Below are 23,129 nucleotides of genomic sequence, written 5' to 3' on the forward strand. Positions count from 1 at the left end.
AATTGGATGTGACTCACTTCCTTACAACCACCTTGCTTAACAACAAAAATTCTGGTCTCAATTCTGATCATAAATTGACAACTACCTGTAGGTGCTATTCTTAACTTATGTTTTTCAACAGAGACATGCTGTTTTAGAAGCCTACTTGGAATACGCTCCCTCCCTCCCTCCCTCCCTCCCTCCCTCCCTCCCTCTCTCTCTCACACACACAAAGACCCCAAGTTAAATCTCTATCACTGTGATATTATTCCCTGTGCAATTTCTATTATTAATCCTTATCCACCAATGTATTATCTCAGCATCAATGCATCCTATCGTGCACATGTACTTGCTATTCTATGACAAGAATAGAGGATTTCTAAAACAAGGGATGGAACAGCAGGACTACGACCCTATTTCTCAAAGAGAGAATGTCTCTGAACTCCAGTCACGTTCTGATGAACCAGAAGCATGCGCACAAGCTGAGCCTGGAGCTATCCAAGTGCTGAAATTTATAGTTAATGTGTAAGATCACAGCCCTCCATTCCGGCACAGGGAGTGTAGCATTTTTCCTTTTCTTTCTTTTTTGAGCACAACATTAACCATGCACCTTTGATATTTACAACTTGCTGATAAAGAAATGGGTGAAAAGCAAATAGCCTCTCTCCCATTTTGAAAACGCTTAAGACAAATACTGATTTGTAAGCCCAAGGGAACTGTAGACAGCTCCGGAAGACAGACCAACGTGGCAGCATTATTCTCATCTCCATAATGTTAAGGTAGAGAAAGATTTGGTTTTCCTTTGGGAGGGTGAGAAGACATTCAGCATTTCCAAAAGAAGCTTTTTGGAGAACTAGCAGTTCCAGATGATTGTACCTTTTGTGTTGGCTTGGGAATGCTCTTTGGTTTAACCTAACCATGATTTTAAGGACTGATACTTTGGATGTTTTTTTATCTCCAATGTATGCAAACACAGATTTTTTTTCTTTCTGATTATAAAAAAAATTAAATTATTACTGGATTTGGAAATTTAATGAAGACAAGTACTTTCTGACAACCTCTTTTTACTGATGCTGGAATAATTTCTGAAATATATTTTTTTTTCCACATTCAATACAGAGAACAGGAGGAATGAACCGACAGCTAGTGAGCATTTTGACAGCCTTGTTTGCAGTTTTCCTAGAAACGTATCATTTCAGGTAGGTAAAATCTTTCCTTGTTTGTAAGCTTCTATGAAAGATGCAAGGATTTAGAGCTGCTTCAGGCTCACTATTCTTTTTGCTGAATCCGTACTCTGAGTATTTAGGCTAGATATAATTTTGTCATTGGAAATAGCTGTTGCTTGGTAACACACTTTAAAATTCCACACAACTTTAGTCTATGGAGAAGTTACTGAGGTACTCTTCCCTTTAGGGTACAATGTTTATGGGTAGCTAAAATATTTCCTCAGGTCAATGAAATTTCATTTATGTAATAATTTATAGCTATCAAACAGAATAATTTATTCTGGTGAGTGAAATGAAATTAATTTGTGGCTGTGGACATGCACTCAATTGTTATTTAATACATGTTAATAGTCCTGCTATATTAAAACCAAAAAGATAAACTGGGGTGGGGAGAAAAAGAGTGTCCATGCTCCTCATGTGTACTTACCCTTGCTGCAGCAGTTCTAGTCTATGTTAATAAAATCATGGAGAACTGAAACTTTGCTGGATTAACTAAAATAATTTGTTAATATAACTTCATGTATAAGATAGCTGAGAAACAGATTTTTACTAATGAAAAAAAATCTAAGAAGAAGCTACTGTCTCAATAGATATTAATCAAGAAGCATTTTTTTTATCAGTTCAGCATGCATATCTGATTCTATATACTATAGAAAGAAGGAGTGAATGTTTAAATGGGAAAATCAGTGTTTGGCCTTATTTATTCTGTTTTATTAAATGAATAATTCTGGGGGATAGGTGAATTGATAAATATGTATATAAAGAACATTAGAATTTAAAAGTATGAATATTAATATATCAATACAGTATGCCAATTTAAAACAGTGAGTTTTGAATATTACTCCATATGATTGTCATATACAGAATGTATTATTATACATTATTGTATATCCATTTATAGAGCTGACTAAATAAACAAAAAGGAAAAAAATCTTTGCTTAGGAAAGAAAAAGGTTTTTCTTTTTCTCAGAAGAAATGAACAACCAACTCATTTAATTAGTGCCTATTGTTTGATTGTTTGTTATTTTTATATGGTTTGAACACTAACATTGTAAAAGTGTTTGCTGAGTGTGTGATATGTTTGGCCAGACTTTCAGAGATAATGTAGATCCATAATCAAAAAGGAAATATATGACTCTGCTCTGCAAATATAAACATTCTTTGAAAATAATTAAATGAAAATTTTATGAATTAAATATATTAGTGTGATCTTTTTTTGAATTTGATTCCAAAAAGTTTGATGTTCTTCATTGTTCTGTAAAGTTATATTAACATTACACTTTTCCAGTGAAAGTGATGTAACTACAATATTACTCATGATAACTAATATTTTATCTAGGACAACTTTCTGTAAAGAACATGATTCCAGATCTGCAAAATCCCCTTCACAGACACTGTCTCCTTCAGATTTCTTGGATAAATTAATGGGGCGGACATCAGGTTATGACGCACGAATAAGGCCAAATTTTAAAGGTAAATCCTTTTTAGTACATACAAAATTGTTTGTAAAGCACACGTTGTGATAAATGAATATGAAGATTTTCAGGTACATTATTCTAGAACAGTTGTCACCTATCTGGAGCCCTTCAGTTAGTTTGGATTTTCTGGGAGCTCCGTCAGTACTGACTGTTAGTCATAAAAGCTGGAGCTGAAGGGATTTGTAGTCTAAAGCAATTTAATTTGCTTCTGATGGGAACTGTATTTAAAATATATGGAGAGATTCAGATGGGGAAATCTTATGTAGGATAAGATATGCAGGAGTATTGCTTTCACAATAATTAGAAGTCTATATTTCATACAAGTAGAAACACCAGAACTAAAATAGCATAGAGATTATGTAATTTTGTATCTCTTCAAATGTTAAATTTTAAAAAATAGTTGATATATACAGTTTTATATCTTCAAACACCTGAGGCAGAGAGAAATTTGGTATCTGAACCATTTAGTTCTGTAAAGTTTATTCTATACATTTGATCATGAATATATAAATTTGGGTGTAAAAATGCTCTTATGAAGATATTTCTGTGATTCATTACATGATATTTTAGTTCTCCAATGATAATCCATCTACGAATCAGCTCTAAAAAGTTCAGTATTCAAACAATAAGCATGACATCAGAACTGACTACTTTTGAGTTTAGCGTCACAGAGTTTTGCTGGTGTGAACAGGTGGATCATAGCACAAATCTAAAATTGCATAGCTAAGCATCTCCCACTAATCATGACAATATGGTACAGGATTAGTACTTAGAATGTATTTAAGTTGAATATATATTAATACTAATGGAGACTTTGTAAAATTAAATTAGGTTTGCTTATTATCAGAAGCAATTAATTTTGAAATGGAAGTAGATACAAATATATTTGGATTCCTTTTGTTAATCATAACACAATATTTAAAATACATATTCTAGGTACTTATTATAGGTTATGCTGTAGATTTTAGTTTTTTTAATGTATTCCAAAGTAGGTAAATGGTGATTAAATGTGTAGGATATTCAGTTCTAATGGAAAGGAAGAAGATTTGGAAGATGGAACCTCTCAATTTAAAATACAGTTATTTGCTTGTATATTTATAATGTTGATTTACTCTATATTTACGATATCATTATTGGTTTTCCATTTCTTGTCTAGATTTTAAGTTCCCTTCAGAATTTAGAATATCTTTATATATCCATATTTTATTGAGACTGACTAGATTTGGATGTACCAATGCTTCCATTTTGAGAGCCATCCTGGAGTTTTCAAATAGATCTTACATTTTATTTTTTCCCATGTTAATAATAGTGCATTTCTAATATAGTGGTTTTGGAAGTATTTATGTATTTTATTTTTTCCATACCAAGCATGCCAACCAAGTTGTAGGTCATGTCCCTCCAAGTACAACAATCTTTTATTTCTAAGAGTTATCCATTCTTTTATCCATGTTAGCACTGATGCTTGATAATATAAAACCATTCTGGCAAGCCAAAGCCTCCATTTCCCTTAGCTTCTTATAACATTTTCAATTTAATTCTAGCTTTCTTTTCTTGCCAGATAAATTTTTGAATTTAAATCTTCAAAGAATTTTTTTCTCCAGTTTTATAGGTATCGTTTGGAACAAAAATTTTATTTTTGATAATATATTTATTTTCACCGTAGCAATTCTTCCTAATATTGACAGTTGCAGATTTTTTCATTTTTCCAAATCAAGCTTTATTTGATTTAACAATTTAATATAGTTATCTTCTTTTATTGTTGAACATCTTGCTGTCAGATACATTCCCAAGTGTTTGATCTTCTTGACTATTAGCAATTCTATTTTTTCTGATAGTTGCTTTTTTTGTTTATCTGTAAACTATTTAACTATCACTTTGGTTTTTCCTCTATTTATCTTTAGTCCTGCTATCTCTCCAAATTGTTCTATCTTTTCCAACAGTTTAGGAATCGTCTCTAAAGGTTCCTCTAGAACAGGGGTGTCAAACTCAATTTCATTGAGGGCCACATCAGCATTGCGGCTGCCCTCAGGTGGGTGTGGCCAGGGTAGTTGCGGCCTACTGAGTGGGTGTGGATGGAATGAATGTCGCCTGCTGGATGGGCATGGCCAGCTCTACAGTGTTCGTGTCAATGCTGCCTGTGGGGGCCTGGACAGGAGTGGGACAGATCTGAGGGTCTCTGGCAGAAGGGGATGGGACCAGGACCACTTCCAGGTGATGATGCATTTCTTCATTCCTCACAAAGGGTGACACCTCCCCAGCATGCAGCCAGGTGACGGGGCTGACACAGCAGGAGCTGGTTCCTTGCTGTTTCCAGACGGCCTTGTAAAGCTAAGACTGAATGCGTTTCAGCATAGATGGCCACCACAAAATTGTACATTGGCTCCCTCCTGGCCGGCCTGGGCCAGGGCCAAGGCAGTGGGGGCCGTTCCCTCACTGTTTCCAGGATGGCTTTGCGGGCCACATGAAACCACTTCATGGGCTGCATCCAGCCCCCGGGCCTTGTGTTTGACATGTCTGCTCTAGAATAAATACCAAATCATCTGCAAATGCTTGCAATTTTAGGTTTCACCTTTTATTTTCAATCCTTTAATTTCTGAATCTTGCCTAATTCTTGTGATTCTTGTTCTTTGTATTTTTATACTTACATCTGCAGCTGCAGAGCATAAATTATATAATGTAATAGACAAGAGGTGATATTTTCATTATCAACCTTGTAAAAAAATCCCATATATATTAAACTGATATTTTATAAATCAGGAGCTGTACACTGAAAATGTTATACTTTTGAAAATTGGTCTGTCTTCCATTTGTTCAACAGTAATTCATTATAATAATCTCCCCAGAGAATAAAGTAAATGTTTCAAAATATGGAAAGAAATATAATTGATTATATTGAATACTCTGCAATCAAATTGTTTCTATGGTTAAAATGGCTAGTAACATTTCAGGTACACTGTACTGTCCCCCTTGATAGCAAATGTTAAATTGTTGCTCTGAACAAGCTACTTCAATCATAATCCCATACCTCTCACATATGGTCTTCTAGAAAAAACATGTGTCACCCTCTTCGCAAACTTCTAATAAAAGTAGTAAAAGCAGGTTACTTACTACTGGTATATAGAAACCACTCAAGAGTTATAAGAAAGGCAAGAAACTAGAATGCCTCTTCTAAGAAACACCTCTAGTAATTGTGCCAAATCTCTTAGAGCAGTTTACAACCTGTAAAGCAAGATTCTCACAAATTCAGTATAGACATATTCATTACAATAATCAGTAGGGATTGTTTACAGAAGATTGGAAACAAAATATGTATACCTTCAATTATCAGTGAGTATATAACATGGGCCTTCTTGGTGCATTTGATCTTTCCAACTGAGTTTTGGTTTAATAGGTAGGATACCAAATATTTATTTGATATTTTAAATATTCCATTTATTTTTAATCTGCAATGTTTTCACAATACCCACTTTAATTTCCAAGTCAGAGAATTCCATCACATAGTCTGGATTATATATCACAGTAAGCCAAGAGTTGGTCTTCTTCTTTATTGCTTACTTGCTATGTGAACTCAGGTATTGTACTTTGTATTTTATAGCTTATGATTTATGTGAACTAAGCCAATCATGATTTAATGTGATGTGTGGAACACAATAATATGAACACTCAATGTAAGTTACTTGACTTTCTAATTTAAATCCTTTATTATTTTTTATGAGGCCTATTAAGTATTCTGAAAAATGGAGTCATTTATCAAACTCTTGGCTAGTGCAGTTCAGCTCTCCTAATGGGGATTTTTCCTCTTCCCTAGAACTACCTATACACCTTCAAAATCTGCTTTGGAAAAATGAGGAAAAGTTTACGGATATGAAGATTGCTTTAGGAGGGAGATCACCCCCTCCCATACTATTTTTATTGATGGAAGCATATGACTAAATTTCATACTATATTTTAATTATATTGAATTCTTTAGACAAGACTGTTCAAACTGTTGAACAGAATTTGCACACAACTCTTTATTCTATGAAGTTTAAAAGTTCCCTTTTAAACTCCAAAGCATCATCCCACATTACTCAAATTGACATAGGAAAAAAAAAAGCTTTCTTTCTTGAAGCTTTCAAAAACTGCCTAACATAACAGCTGGAAAGCAAGTAATTGTAAAAAAAAAATCTAATTTTGGGATTGTGGGACTATAGCTGTGATTCAAATATATCTCATTTGTTGAACTCATGTAGATTTTCAAACTGCCATATGCAAAGATATTTCAATAGAATATATACAAGGGTACTTTAGGAGTGATAATGCTTACTTAGTTGTTCACATTTCACAATAAACTGCTTATTTGAATTTATAAAACCCTGAACATTTTAAACAAGAACAGTAGCTTTAAAGCAAAGGGACTAAAATTAATCATGTATAATTAGCTTTTATTTTTAGGCAAATAATACTTAAGAACAAAAAACTCTTTTTCTTAATATCAATATACTAGTGTCTCTTTCCTATCACTAATTATTTAAAAAGACCAACAAGCTAAATAGGTACTGTTGAATCAGATTGACTCTTTTTAACTGCAAACCCAAACACCCTCCATTATGACCAGACCCAGGCAACAATCCACAAATCTACAAAAAATATTTCAGTGATAAAGCTGATATTATCTATCAGTGCCAGCCCTTCAATGTCTCTTTGTCTTGCCAAGCATAGTTGCTTTTTCTAGACTTAAAACCATTTACAACAGATGGCCAAAATATGTAAATTTGTGTTTGTCAATTATTGTTTCAGGGAAAGAGCTTTTATTACACTGAGGATCAATTGATTAGTTCTTGCAAATCATGATAATCTTAAAGTATCATCTCCATATTCATAACTTAAAGCAATCTACAGTATCTTCCAGAACCTACTTCAAGGGAGAGAGGGGAAAATAATGAAGCAAATGTGCTATTGCAATGCAAGCTTTGCCCCTTACATATTTGCATCATAATGCTTCCGCCATGCACAATAGAGACAAGGCTTTCATTACAACAGTGTGTCACTTGTATCATCATTTTGACAAAAATCATCAGATCCTGTAAGCCAGGGGTCCCCAACCCCTGGTCTATGGACCAGCACTGGTCCATGGCATGCCAGAAACTGGGCTACACAGAGAAGCAAAGGTGCATCCACAGGATGCAGCAGCACATGGAACCATGCCCCCTCCGGTCCATGGAAAAACCTCTCTCCATGGAACTGGTCCCTGGTGCCCCAAAGGCTGGGGCCACTGCTATAGGCACCTCTGCTATCATCTTCTTCTTTCTCAGTTTCTCACTTTCACAGACAATATATTGCCACTGGTAAACCCATTGGTTTTAGTATTTTGATCTTTGCTGGAAATAACCTGAAATGTTTATGAACTTGTTTAAGTTTGTCATTGCCTGAATTTTAATATACTTTTTATTCCTCAAATACTCAGACTGTCATGTTCTATTCCTGGGATCAAAGGAAGAAAGGGAGTATTTATCATATTTTCTACTGTATTGAGAGTGAATTCATTAAGCATGCTGACTGACTGCATCTTTCTTTTAGTATGTAACTTTAATCAGATTTTCAGATTTCATTTTTATTTTCCTAAAGTTCTCTTTTATATCTTCTTTACTTCCAGTTAACAAAACAATGTCATTTATATATTTCAAATTGTCAGTCCATCAGTCCACAGCTGCTGCAGATTCCAGCTGCCACTTTAATATTAGAATTGTTTTATATATAGATACAGATATTGTGCATCTATATCTCACTCCTTGCTTGTATCACTATTTCTTCAACTGCAGTTCTTACAGAAATTGCTTGCTCATTGTATTTCCTCAAAATAATAATCAGTAGTTCAGATATCCTCCATCATTAAACTCCACATTCTAGTGTAATCTACAAAATTGAAGTCATTGTTATACTTCATAAAACAAAGGTAAAGTTCTTTATTAAATTCTCTTCCTTTTCCCCTTATTTGTCTGTTTCTATCTGACTTCTTCTCCTGTTGCCTTTTCTGAAAACTTCGCTGTTTCTCTTTCTGTGTATGGCTCTATTCCTCTTGGTAATATATAAGCAAAACATTTTGCATGTACTGTATATATAGTGCAATAATTCACTAATATGGAAATGTTCTAACATATTCTTTGATCAATATAAGTATATAAGCAAACCGTGTCCAGTTTTGTACATTTTTCCATATTTGTTCACAACAATTTGCACAAAGCATCTTTAGACAGTTCTAGAATAGAATAGAATATCTTTATTGTCACTGTGTATCTCACAACAAAATTAAGTGCTGTCCACAGTGCACACTACACACAAGTAAAAACCACAAGTAAAAACATACTCAAGAAAGCAGAACTCTTGAAACAGGAATTGTCTCAAAAGGAACTTTTATTAGGAGCTAGTGATAGCAGGGAAAACAAGGCGAGATGTGGAGAAAAACCCGTGCAAGCAGTATAATAAAAGCAACATTATTACTCCTCCCCCCAGGGTCCATTTGAATTCCAGCCAATCCACAGATGGCATAGTGTTTTGGTAACTGGTTCCTTTGGCATGATCTTCAAGGTCTCTCTCACTTTCGTTTCCTTCTGGCTAACTGTCTCCTAGATAAGGGAGATGCATTCTTTCTCCCGGGGGAAGGGCACATTGGCAAGACAGTGCAAATCATCCCCAAGACATCCCCACTCCCAAATAATGGTTACAAAAGCAGGTATGTTTTTGGGGACCTGATACATACATTATATACATACATCCTTCACATTCTATTCACCATTGCGCTGCCCCTTCATTGCACTTCAATGTTGCACTATACAGTGGTATTTAATATGGTTACAGCTCTGGGATAAAAACTATTTTTCAGCCTATTTGTCTTTGTTTTTATTACCCTGTACCATCTGCCAGATGGTAATAGTTCAAAAAAAAATGTCTGGGATGAGATGAATCTTTGAGAATGTTTTGAGCTTTCCTAAGACGGGGAACTGTAGAGTTTGTCCAAGGGGAGGAGGATAGGGCAGCCAATAATCCTGTGGGTGATGGTAATGACCCTCTGGAGCGCTTTCCTATCTGCTAACATGCAGTTAGCAAACCACACACAAATGCAATAGGTTAGAATGCTCTCTATGAAGCAATGGTAGAAGACCACCAGCAGTTTTTCATTCAGTTGTTGTTTCCTGAGAAGTCTCAAGAAACATAATCTTGCTGGGCCTTTTTAACCAATGCTACAATATGAGCACTCCAAGTCCAGGTCTCCTTTATGGTAACACCCAGAAACCTAAAGCTGGCCACCCACTCCACATGATCTGCGCTGATGATCAGGGGCAGAATGTCTGATCTATTCCTCCTATGGTCTACTATAAGCTCCTTGGTCTTAGTGGTGTTGAGAACCAAATTATTGTCTCTGCACCACAAGAGCAACTGCTCCACCTCATCCAGGTAGGCAGACTCATCCCCTTTGGAGATAAGCCCCACCATTGTTGTATCATCTGCAAATTTAATAATAATATGGCTGGGATGAGCGGGGGGGGGGCAGTCATAAGTGTAGAGGCATAAAGTAAGGAACTCAACACAAAGCCCTGTGGGCAGCGAGTATTAAGGGCTGAAGAGACATAGTTGCCTAATCTAACCCTCTGAGAGCAGCCAGACAGGAAGTTCTATAGGTATTTCATATGCACCTGGTAGTCTTTTATTTATTCTGATTTATCACCTCTCATACCTAACTTTCTGGTGAAGTCTGCTCCCAATTAGATTTCTCTTTTATTCATGTTTTGGTATAATTCAATTTGTAAATAATTTCATTGTAATCTTTCCATTCTCTTGTAATCTCATTTGCCGCTATTAGTCTTCTTCCATGATTACTCAAGTAGTCTCCAACTTATTTTATTTATTAAATTTTTATGCTGCCCATCTCACTAATACAGTGACTCTGGATGGCTTACAATATTTTTTAGCTAGTTTTTTTTTCTAAAATCCTCTCTCATTTTTTATTTCTTGTTTTTTCTTGTCCTTTCTTGCTTGACATTCAGAAGCTACATTTAATAATTACACATGCTTTATTACCCATTCTCCATCTTTTCCTAGCTATCATAATAGCCTATTCTGAAAGCCATGGATATGGGAATATTCTGCTTTGAATTTTACATCTCTCCCCATAAATCCTCATGTTCTGTTTATCATAAGTTGAGTATAATGAATTAGCTACTTAAGTTTAATATATTAAACATATTTTGATTGTATGTCCTCTGGGTGAAATCTTACTATACACCTGTCTCTAGTTGTCTACATTTAACATATACTTTGACACCAGTAATTTATGACCTGTTCTATAATCTTCATCTGGAACTATCTTGGTTAACTTGATTGTTCTTCTCCATCTAACAGTTCCTATTACATACTTGATTATTTTAACTTTTTAAATCTATCTTCTGAATTATTGCATTCTTCTAGTCCAGCATCTTCAAATTTGGCATTCCTGTCACTTATTGTTACTTATATTATCAAAACAATAATGGAACATATTGAAGAATTCTATGGCAAATTAGAAGGTGTGATAAATACAATTTCTAGAAAGGATGTAGTAGCAACAAGTAACAGAAATACCAAGGTTGGAAAAATACAGGAGCCAGAAATTGTAAAATGCAACAATGCACAAAATAGGTTTATAAACTTAAACTTTATCTGCAAGAGTGAGTCCATCAGTAGCTTATGCCATGGATAGGATCATAAGAGTGGCTGAACTCTTCTACCTCTGAAACGATGAAGACCGAACAAAAAGACCACAAAAAGATGTTGAGAGTTTGGAAAAAAATCAGAGAACAGCAACTAAGATGATTAAAGGCCTGGAGACTAAAATATACGAAGAATGGCAGCGGGACTTGGGTTTGGCTAGTCTAAAAAAAAGAAGAAATAGGGAGACACGATAGCAGTATTCCAGTATCTGAGGGGCTGCCACAAGGAAGAGGGGGTCATGTTGTTCATCAGAGCACCAGAGGGAAGGACAAGAAAAAAAATAGTTGGAAACTGATCAAAGAGAGAAGCAACCTGGAATTAAGGAGAAACTTCCTGACAGTGAGAGCAATTAACCAGTGGAACAGCTTGCCTTCAGAAATTGTGGATGCTCCATCACTAGAGGTTTTTAAGAAGAGACTAGCCAATCACCTGTCTGAGATGGTATAGGTTCTCCTGCTTGAGCAGGGGGCTGGACTAGAAGACCTTCAAGGTCCCTGCCAGCTCTATTCTATTCTTATTCTAAACCTATCATAGCCTAGCAGAAAAGAGTACTTTTGACAGCTTTTTAAAATATAACCTTCTATATTGTTCCAACATGCCATGTATTTTGAGATTTCCTAATAAATGAAACATTCCTAAAGTGTACAATAATTATAAATTCATATAAACTTCATGAAATTGTTATAGAGCTTCTAAATCTAGTTTTGTCAGGCCTTCAAAGTAAACTAGATTAGGAAACCAAATATATGAATACTACTATTTTAATTATAAAGTTATAACAGATTCTTGCAGATCTGAATATACCTCCTGTCTTCCTTTATTTTCAAGAGCATTAGGGAGTGTCAAGTTTGAGACCCTTTCTCAATTACATTTCTGCCTGGAACTTACATGCCTTTTGTCTGACCTTTGTCTTTTTTTATTGAAAAGTTTTATACAACTTTATTATTACAATACAATAACCCTCCCTCCCTCCCCCCACCTCAACCCTCCCCCCTCACTTCCCAGAGCTGATTACAGGGTTTAAAATAAGCAAACAAATTCTAACTAAGCTTATCCAACTATACCAATAACCAAATCCCTAACATACTTTAACTCAAATACAAACAAATCCCAATTTAAACTATAAGTTAATCAAAAACTAAATGATACTTTCTAATCCCATATTTATTCTGTACAAAATTTATCCATCTTCTCCACACCGAGATGTATCTTTCTTGTGAATGATCCTTCAAATAGGCAGAAATTTTGGCCACTTCTGCTAAATTAGAAACTTTAAACGACCATTCTTCTATGGTAGGCAAAGAATCTTTCCTCCAATATTGCCCAACCAATAGCCTTGCCGCCATAATAAGATTCAACATTAAAATAGTTTCTTTAACATCACAATCTTCAATAATACCTAACAAAAATAATTGTGGTGTAAACTTTATCTTTCTATTAAAAATCTTCTGAATGTTCCACCAAATCTTAATCCAAAAAGCTTTTATATTTCTATACGTCCACCAAATATGATAATAGGTTGCATCTAAGCAACCACATCTCCAATACTTAGGCTGTAAATTAGGATACATGCGAGACAATTTTTGTGGATCCAAATGCCATCTATAAAACATGTTATAAAAATTTTCTCGTAAATTTTGAGCCTGAGTAAACTTCACATTCCCAACCCAAATTGCCTCCCATGTATCTAGTAAAATCAGCTCTTGAAAATTTTGAGCCCATTTTATCATACAATCTTTGACTAATTCCGTCTCTGAATCCAATTCCACTAATACATTATAAACTCTTTTTATATTTGCTCGACTTTGATCTCTAATTTGTTTTATCAAATTCTCATCTTCTAAAGTAATACCAACTTTTTGGTCTAAACTCCATCTATCTAACAATTGTCTATACTGAAACCAAGAGTAAACAATATTATCTTGCCTTAATTCATCTAACGATTTTAACTGCCAATCCTTCCCTTCCAGTTTAAGCAATTGGTTATAAGAAGTCCTATCCAACTTCACACCTCTCGATATCCCCTCTACTGCGTGTCCAGGAATCCCCCAAATTGGCGTTTTATAATTTAATCTATAATAATATTTCTTCCAGACACACAATAAAGCAATTCTTAAAATCTGTGATATAGAAGACCTATCTAGTTTCTTATTATAAATTAAATATGCATGCCATCCATATAATAAATCCCATCCCTCCAAAAAAAAGTATATTTTGATTTGTTAAGTTAATCCAATCGCTAATCAATGTTAAGACCGCAGCATCATAATACAATTTCAAATTAGGCATCTTAAGTCCTCCTCTTTCACATACATCTTGTATAATCTTAAGCTTAACTCTCGGTTTTTTCCCTGCCCAAATAAATTTATTAATACCCTTCTGCCATTCATCTAAATTGACATCTTTCTTCAAAATAGGTATCATCTGAAACAAAAAAAGAAATTTTGGTAGAACATTCATCTTAACAGCAGAAATTCTCCCTAACAAAGATAATTGTAATTTTTTCCAATCATTCAGATCCTTCTGAACTTTGGTCCATAATGTTTCAGAATTATTTTTATACAATTTTACATTAGAAGCTGTTATATACACTCCCAAATATTTAACCTTTTTAACTATATCAAAACCTGTCAAGTTAACTAACATTTCCTTATTCTTAATAGACATATTTTTGGATATTTTAGTCTTATTATTGTTAACCTTAAAACCAGAGACTTGCCCACACTGAGTTATAATCTGTAACAAATCTAAAACCGAATGAATCGGTTGTGATAAAGTAACAACCAAGTCATCAGCAAAAGCTCTCAATCTATAATCTTTCTTATTTATCATTATTCCCTTTATTGTAGTTGACTCACGAATTTTTATTAACAAAATTTCTAAAGTTAAAACAAACAATAAAGGAGATAATGGACATCCCTGTCTTGTACCTTTTCCAATTTGAAAGGCCTCTTTTCCAATTTGAAAGGCCTCTGTTAGCCCTCCATTAATTATAATCTGAGCCCATTGTTGTTGATAAATGCCCTTTAGGGCTTGCAGAAATTTATCCCCAAAATTCATCTCTATCACTCTTAACAAAAATTGCCAATTTAACTGATCAAAAGCTTTTTCAGCATCTAAAAAAATTAAAGCTGCAGGAATCTGGTTATTTTTATCCAAATATTCAATTAAGTTAACAATTTGTCTAACATTATTTTTCATATATCTTCCAGTTATAAAACCAGATTGATCAGTATGAATCACTTGCTTCAATACAAACATTAATCTATTTGCCAATATTTTAGAAAGAAATTTATAATCTGTATTCAAAAGAGATATAGGTCTATAATTTTTAGGTTGAGTAAGATCTTGATCTTCTTTTGGAATCAACGATATAAAAGCCCTTTTCCAAGATGGAGGTACGTCTGCACCCAATAATATACTATTAAAAAGTTCCTTTAATGGTTCTATCATCTCTTCAGATAATGTTTTGTAATAAATTGCTGTCAATCCATCTGTACCAGGTGCTTTACCAACCTTTAATTGTTTAATTGCCATAATAATTTCCTCAGAAGTAATTAAGCCATTAATCTCATCTCGTTGAGCATTTGTAAATGAGCTTCTTGTAAATATTTATCTATATCCAAAATCTGTACCTTTTCATCAGTATATAATTTTGTATAAAAATCTAAAAATGATTTTTTAATCAACTCTTGCTGAAAAACCATTTTACCTTTATAATTTATTCTATCTATAATCCTGACCTCTGTTTTTTCTGTAATTGATAAGCCAACCACCTATCAGGCTTATTTGCATTACAGAAAGTATTGTATTTCATATATCGTAAGTTGGTTGCAACCTGATCATCCATTAACATATTAAATTGTTCTTTAAGCATTTTTATAGAAACCTTTAACTTATTATCTAAAGGATTCAAAATTAAGGCTTTCTCTTTCAATTTAATCTCCTCTTCCAACTCTTTACGTTTCTGCAATTGTTTACGTCAATGAGCCTTATTCATTTGAATCAAAACTCCTCGCATATAAGCTTTGCTAGCATCCCACACCATTGCCATTGAAGTACCCTTGTACATGTTTAAAGTAAAAAATTCTTTCAAGTGTTCTCTACACTTCTGTGAATTCACCTCATATCTAAATAAATTCTCATTCAACCTCCAAGATCTTCTATTCCCATTCTCAGCAAATAATTCCAACCATACAGGACTATGATCCGTCAATGTCCTAGGAAAATTTTTTAACATTCTTAACACTAAAATATAAATCAGTAGTAATTAAAAAGAAATCAATTCTTGAAAATGTTGATGCCTGTCAGAAAAAAAGGTAAAGTCCCTCTCTTCCACATTTTGTTCCCGCCAAATGTCTCTCAATTCCAAATCATCTTTCAAGTAAAAAAAAAGCCTTAGGTAGTTTAGCTTGATTGGAGAGCATGGAAAGTCATTTCTTGTCCTTACGTGAGTCTAAAACACCATTCCAGTCTCCCATCATAATAACAGATTTATAATCCAAAGAAATTAATTTTTGATGTAATAACTTATAAAACTGCTTTTGTTGTTGATTAGGAGCATACAAACCCACTATAAGAAGTTTCTTACCATACAATTCCAATTCAATAAAAACATATCTTCCTTGAGAGTCAGAGTCTATTAATTTTGCTGATAAGTTGTTCTTAACATAAATAACAACACCCCCTTTTTTCCCTGGAGCAGGGGATATAAAACATGAACCCAACCAACAATTAATCAAATACTTTTGTTCCTTTAAAGTAATATGAGTTTCCTGCAGGCATACAACATCATTATTATATTGCTTCAAATAATGAAATACTTTCCTTCTTTTCTGTGGGGAATTCAAGCCATTAACATTCCAAGTCAGGAACTTTGCCATCCCTACCGGCCTGAAGCCTGGAAAAGACTGCATGAAGATCTGCTGTTGAAGATCTCTTCAGTCTTGCTCCTCCCACAGGCTCAGAAGTAGTAGATTCTTGTGTTAATACTCTTGCCTCCATCTTCTGTTGCTCCTTCTCTTTACATCTATGAGCTGCTCAAGTCACTCTCTGCTCCTTTGAAGTTTCTTTTATCTCAAAAGGCTGCTGTAACGATTCAGCCTGTAATTCTCCAACCCCCAGTGAAATGGCACCTTCAATTGGCTGTTCTCCCAACTTCACCTCCTTAATTTTAGATCGTGGAGATGGTGGTAAGCCTGCTCCCAGGACAGAAGTATAAAAATCTTTTGCCTTTGAAATTGTATTAAGTCTGCAACATGTCCCCACATAACTCATCACTATTCCAATTGGGATCTCCCATCTAAACTGAAGCTGTCGTTTTTAAGCTCATCAGCCAAGAAGGCAAAATCTTTTCTTCTTCTTAAAATTTTGGGAGGAATTTCCTTTAAAATGATAACATCTTGAGCAGCAATCTGAAATCTCTGCTTATAAAAGGCTTGTATGATTTCATTATGTAAAGATCTCCTTGCAAAATAAATCACCACGTCTCTTGGTAAATTTCTCTGCTTCGCAATCCATGAATTAACTCTAAATATTTTTTCTATATCTCTCAATATTTCTTCAGGTTCACACCCCAAAATCAACGCTATATCCTTTGCCACCAGTTCTTTCAAATCTTCTTGCATATTTTCCTTAAAGCCTCTAATTCTTAAAGCAAATTCCATTTCTCTATATTGAGACATGATAATTTCATCCTGTGACATTTCTACCTTATTTTCCACTTTACCAACCCGATCTTCCAGACCTTCAACTTTCTCCACAACATCATCAATGCGATCATCCTGCCTTTCAACATGGGAGGCAAGTCCTTGCAAAGCAAGTACTATATCCTCCCTCATTTCCCTATTTCTGTCCTCAAAAAGTTCCTCCATTTCTCTTCTAATCTGACAAACTGCTTTTCCCAAAGCATCTTTTAAGTCTTTTACTGTAAGTGCTGCTGGTGGTGGAGAAGGTGGTGGTGTCCGGGGCTTAGCTTGTTGGACAGTCTGTACAACCGGGGAAGAGATCGAAACTTTAGGCACAGCAGAAGTTGCGAGATGCTTCGAAGCCATTTTAATTTATAAAACTTCTTAGTATCTCAACAAACAAAAGGGGAAAAGAGAAAAGCCCCCTATAAAAAAAGAAAAAAGAAAACTAAAAAAACCTTGTCTTTTGTGTCAATAACTAAAATCCAATACGTTATTCAAACTCTGTAGCGAAATGTAGCCAAGTGAAAGTTCTTTCTTCCCTTTTGCTTACAGAAAAAAAAACATCCCAGCGCCATTTTAACTTCTTTTATAATTGTAAAAAAAGGAGAAGATAAATTCTTTTCCAGAGTTAAAGTTCCAAAGTAGATACAAATTATAAATACTCCTGGTCAGCTCTGTCTGCTTTGAAATTTACTTACAAGTTCACTTTAAGCGCAGATGTGGAAGCAGCGTCTTGCTTTGTCCAAAAAGACATCTGAGATGTGGAGAAGCCTCGGACTCCGTGGGAGCTCACCCTCCAAACGAAAAAGATAAATTTTAGGGTCTTGGGGAGCTCTACCACTATCCAAGGAAAACTCACCTCCTCCCCTAGGCCCAGGGAGAGAAGTTCCGAACCGCGGGTCAGCTGTTATCTGCTGTCTCCACAGATTTGACACTTTCTCAGACGGACGGCTGAAAGATAGCCGCCATCGGCGCGGCCAGTGCCACTGGAAGTCCGACCTTTGTCTTGAATGTGGCTCTTCCTCCTGTTCCTCAAGGTTGTTCTTAGAGTTCATTACAGGAATTAAAACAAAATGGTAGTGAAGAAATACAGAAAGCTCTTATTTTATACTACCAATTGGTACTCATGTGAATTTTTGCATCCAGGGCTTCAGGAAGAAATATTGGACTGAAGACTGCTCCATGAAAACTGGAGCTGATGACCATAGCAAAATGAAGAGCTGGAAAGTAGATCACGTCTTTGATAATTCCTCTCTGGCAAGGAAAGGACTTGAAATAGCTCACAAGTACAGTTGCTCCTTGTGAGGAGATCATAAGACTCCTGCAGATTTAGAACTCTGTGAGATGAGAGAAAAGACATCTTGCTCAAACTGCAATCAGCTCCTTTGAAAGGGCACCAAAGAACACACACTTGCTTTTCTAATCACTTTTGGAAGCTGCTTATAAGTGGATTTTCAGCTATTAGGAACCTTTGAAGTGAAAAGTTTTACAGCAATAAGTTCATGACCTAGACTCAGAACTCAGATTCAGAATCAGTATCTGAAAAAGCTTCTCCAATTGAACCTGTGAAATGTTATCCTCAGGAAACACCAAGCCAAGAATCACACAAGGCTGATCTAATAAAGGCACCACCTGGATTACTGGAGCAGTCAAATGATGTTGATAATGTCAGGCCTCCCAACCCCTGGCCACTTCAGTGAAAAGCAGAACAGTGTCATTTCATGAGATTTCTTGCCAAACAAGAGAGAAATCTCTTAATTTGTGACAGCTGGCTGCAGCCTGATTTAAAAAGCAACTCTGAATCATATTCCCTTTCTGGAAACAAATTCTGATCTCTGGATCTTGTGTGATGTTCCTGTGAATCCTCTTTGTGTAAGAAACCTTGAATCTTTGACTTAAAAAATGACTGGCAAACCTGACCTGGCTCTCATAACCCTGGATTGGATTTGAACTATTCTATGCATTCATATAAAAATGAACTCTACAGCCAAGTTTCTGTTTTGTTTACATTCTTTGTTTGCTATTTATCTCTTCAGTCTTGAAATAAAATTGCTAATCTCCATGGCAACTGTGTTTGAATATGTATGATTGAAACTGGAAGCAGGATACCAGGTGAGTTTCCTTTGATCTGTAGTGGAAAAAAGTCTTAAATAACTTTAAGAATTTTTTTTTAATAAAGAACAAAAGGATTCTGAAAATTTGATTTTATAAAGTTATAAATCAAGTAAGCATTCAGATAAATTTAAAATAAGAGTTTGTAATTAATTTTAAGAAATAGTTCTTGGAAAATCTTTTGTTTTGATTAAAAAAAAGATAAATATCTTTAGTAAAATACTTTAGTACAGATAAGACTTTCAGAATTGGACACTAAGGAAACTAGAAGGAATTAAACATAACTAAAAAAATCCCATTCAAACCCCACTCATTCTACAATTATAGAATGAAGTAAAATAATTTAACATTGGATATATTAAAGATTATTTTGAACAATGGACCCAGAAATTAACTTTGATAGAAAGACTGTTTAAAAACTGTTATGGAAGAGGAACAAATTCTACCTGACAAAACTGAAATTGAGTTGAAAGTGGATTTAAAAGTGACAGACTACAAGAATGATATGGAAAATGATGCTACATGGACATACAAAAAAACCCCAGCTGATATCTTAATTAAAAAGGATATATAAATACCAAACAAAGAGACCTTCATGGATAATTTTCGTATGTAGGAGTTATAAAAAAGGCTTATTAAAACTTTGAAGAATTTTGTTAAATGGGACAAAGAAAAAATGAAAAAAAGTGAAATGCCAATGCATGATTTGAAGTGACTAAAGATGAAGATTGTTAGAAATAAAAAGGAATACACCAGTTTATTGTTCAAGGTTAAAATAAATGTATTGTTATCTGTAATAATCCTTAATGCACTTTTGCTGGTGTCAGGACAAAAATGATGAGATATTATGGGAGTTTATTGATAAGAGATGAAATAGACAAAGAAGAGATCATTTGCTGTATTTTAAAATAAAGTGATAAGTTACTAAAATGGTTGATATTATTTTTGGTTTAGGGGGAAATCACTTCTTCCTATATTTTTTTCTTTATTTTTTTTCTTTTCTATTTTTTGTCTTGCTTTGCTTTCTTTTGTGGACCTTTGTACTTTTACTTTTTTAAAAAAAATTGTACTAATTTTTATTGTGATTGTAATCTTTACTAAAATTACTATAAAAATGTATTTTTGCTTTCAGATCTGCTAGCTTCCAGTTTGATTAATAATTCATATGAACATTTATAGAACTAGGAAGTAGTGGGAGCCAATATAAATGAGATAACTTGAATCTCATTGATAACGGCTCCCACTAGTTCATAGTACAATACTTGTTTTCTCACAGATAATCTCTGTTGAGTTCAGTACACTAGGTAAGTATGCTTTTATGGTAACAGTCTTAAAGTACTATACTGTATATCTTTCAGCAACTTTTAGAAACTTCTTCCTATTTATAGCCTGGTCAATTTTTTCTTATATTTCAATCTCTTCTATTGTCTAAAATAAATATAACTCAGTAACTCTCTATTTGGAAAGCTTTATTTATGGTGGAAAGAATATTGTGTTTTGAAGTATTTTATTTGTAAGCTAAATGAAATCCCAGTTTTTTGCAATAAAAAGGAGTTCCATGGCATCAACCTGGAATTTCTTGATCTAGTTGTTCTAAAGATGGATCGTCTTAAATCATCTGCAACATGCCATTACAAATTAATGATTGTTATCAAATATTAAATATAATCATTTTATATGGAGTCCTTGGTGCTTCCTGAGCTTGGTTGTTTGCTTGCAAACATTTTGTTACCTGACTTCAGCAGTACTGAAGATAACAACATATCTGCAAGCAAATAACTAACATATCTGCAAGCAAATAACTAAGCACAGAGAACCCCAAAAATTTCACATAGTTTAACCCTGAGTGTATACATATTATCTTCTATTGTATTTATTTGCAATATTTCTATCATACTTTTTTCAATTTCTAAAGTGGAAAATGCTCAGATTGATACTGTTGTATTCAGTACATTGAAAATTAGAAGGCAAATACTGTTTAATATATTGTCACTGTGTAAGAAATTTTATGAACTAGAATAGCATAGCCATAGCAACAAACCAGCCAATGAGAACTGTTTTTGATTAAGACACAGTATTGGTTGTGTGAGGGATGTGATCCAGCCTAGGTCTGGGCATGTCTTAGTCTTCTCTCCCTGTGTCCTGATCTCCTGAGTTAGTTGTCATTGTCCCCTACCACATTGCCAAGAACTGAATGAAACTGTATGTATCATGTTTTTATATATTTTAGAGATAACGTTTTTCTAAACTATGCCTCCTGCTCATTTTGAATGTGTGCTTAATTTTTGGTCTTATTTTTGTGCTTTAAAGCTGTAAAACTCTAACGGGTTATGGACCCAGATCCCAGCCAGCCCTTGCACACAGTTCAGACTGAAGAAAAGGATTGAGGCTCAACATGGAGCTGTAATTAAGCTGAAGGACTGCTTGAGTTAAATAAGAAAGAAAAAGGCTGCTCAGCTGAAGGCTTGCAGGATGGCTGACTTAAAGGAGAGCTCTCTGCCTCCACTGGAACAAAAGAATTATCTTATTTGGGCTGCAAAAATGGAATGCTTTCTGAAGGCTAAGGAGCTCTGGGATATTGTGATTAATCCACCCCAGGGGCAATTAGCAGCTGCAGATCAATGGAGGCATGATAAGGCATTGGCTTACATCATCTTAAGTGTGGAAGATGAACAATTCTTAAATGTAGCTGACCTAAAAACTGCAAAAGAAGTTTGGCTGAAGTTGAAAAGCATGCATGTGAGTGCGTCAGCATGCAATATAGTGCAATTATTGAGGCAATTGTACAGAGCCCTGCTGCTGCCACAAGAGAGTGTAGAAGAGCATTTGCTCCACATGCAGAAACTGTTTGTTGAATTAGAACAGTGGGGAATGCAGATTCTTGAATCTCAGAAGGTACTGTTGGTACTAAATAGTCTTGATGAAATGTGGGCCATCGTTTCAGCTGTTTTTGAATGTAGGCCAGAACAGGAATTACGTATGGAAGCACTTAAGGCCTATTTGATTTCTGAAGAACAGAAACACCATTTTAGAAAAAGCCATGAGGAGAAATTCTTGAGGTAGAGATCCAAGGACCAGAGAGAGCAAAGCAGCAGACTGCCTGTCTGCAGAGATTGGATTACATCTCAGCAGAGAATTACCAAGGATAAACAGAAATGTTTTATGTGTGGGGCTGAAACTCTTTTCAAGAAAGACTGTTCACAAGGAAGAACAACAGCAAATGGACAAGCTGCTGTTGCAAAAGTTAGCTATTGTAATAGCAGAGACAAATGGTTAATAGACAGCGGGGCTAGTCAGACAATTGTTAATAATTCTAAGTTGTTTTCCAGATTGGATTCAACTGGAGGAGATGCAGTGGCCTTAGCAAATGGCCAGAAGACAAAAGTCATGGGGAAAGGCAGTGTGCTGATTCCATGTCTGGAGGAAAGATTTAATAATGTATTATGTGTGTCTGAAATGGAGCATAATTTATTAAGTATCTCCAGTCTTGACAAACAAGGGTTTGAGACCACATTTGTGAATGGAAGATGTCTCATAAAAAGAAATGGGAATGTATGTGCATAGGGCATAAAACATAATCTTTCTGTGTTGCAGGCACAAAAGATTCAATGTGCCCAAACATTTGGTAATGTGGCACAACATGATTCATGCATTCATCTCTTGCACAGAAAGCTTGGCCGTGTCAGCTTCAGAGTGTTGCAAATTATGCCAGCGTTTGCAGAGGGATTAACCTTGAAAGGGTGTAAGGCATATTTAGACTTGCAGTATGTAAATCATCGAAATCCAAGGTGTTCCTAGTGAGCAAGAAGAGCACAAGGCAGACAACAAGGGTTCTAGAGCTGGTACATGCAGATTTAGTAGGACCAACGAAAGCCAGCTTGGGAGGAGCCAGGTATGCACTGGTCATTGTAGATGAC

At 34.9% G+C, this 23,129-nt stretch overlaps 1 protein-coding gene across 5 annotated transcripts in view; it reads left to right on the forward strand.

Annotated features, from left to right (window-relative positions):
• The first annotated feature begins 515 nt into the window (after nucleotides 1-515).
• The window catches only part of GLRA2 (glycine receptor alpha 2), a 177,241-nt gene continuing 154,627 nt past the window's right edge, over nucleotides 516-23,129 (forward strand). For 2 of the 5 annotated variants that reach the window (XM_039339851.1, XM_039339850.1), the window contains exons 1-3: nucleotides 517-758; nucleotides 1,099-1,178; nucleotides 2,545-2,678. In XM_039339851.1, coding sequence (XP_039195785.1) covers nucleotides 1,111-1,178; nucleotides 2,545-2,678 — 202 coding nt within the window. In that variant the 5' untranslated portion in view covers nucleotides 517-758; nucleotides 1,099-1,110. Of the gene's footprint in view, nucleotides 759-1,098; nucleotides 1,179-2,544; nucleotides 2,679-23,129 lie in introns of those variants that run through there. The other 3 variants (XM_039339852.1, XM_039339854.1, XM_039339853.1) reach the window with 3 other exon arrangements.

Source organism: Crotalus tigris, unplaced genomic scaffold, assembly GCF_016545835.1.
Source record: "Crotalus tigris isolate CLP2741 ecotype Arizona unplaced genomic scaffold, ASM1654583v1 scf7180000017740.2609645, whole genome shotgun sequence".
NCBI lineage: Eukaryota > Metazoa > Chordata > Lepidosauria > Squamata > Viperidae > Crotalus > Crotalus tigris.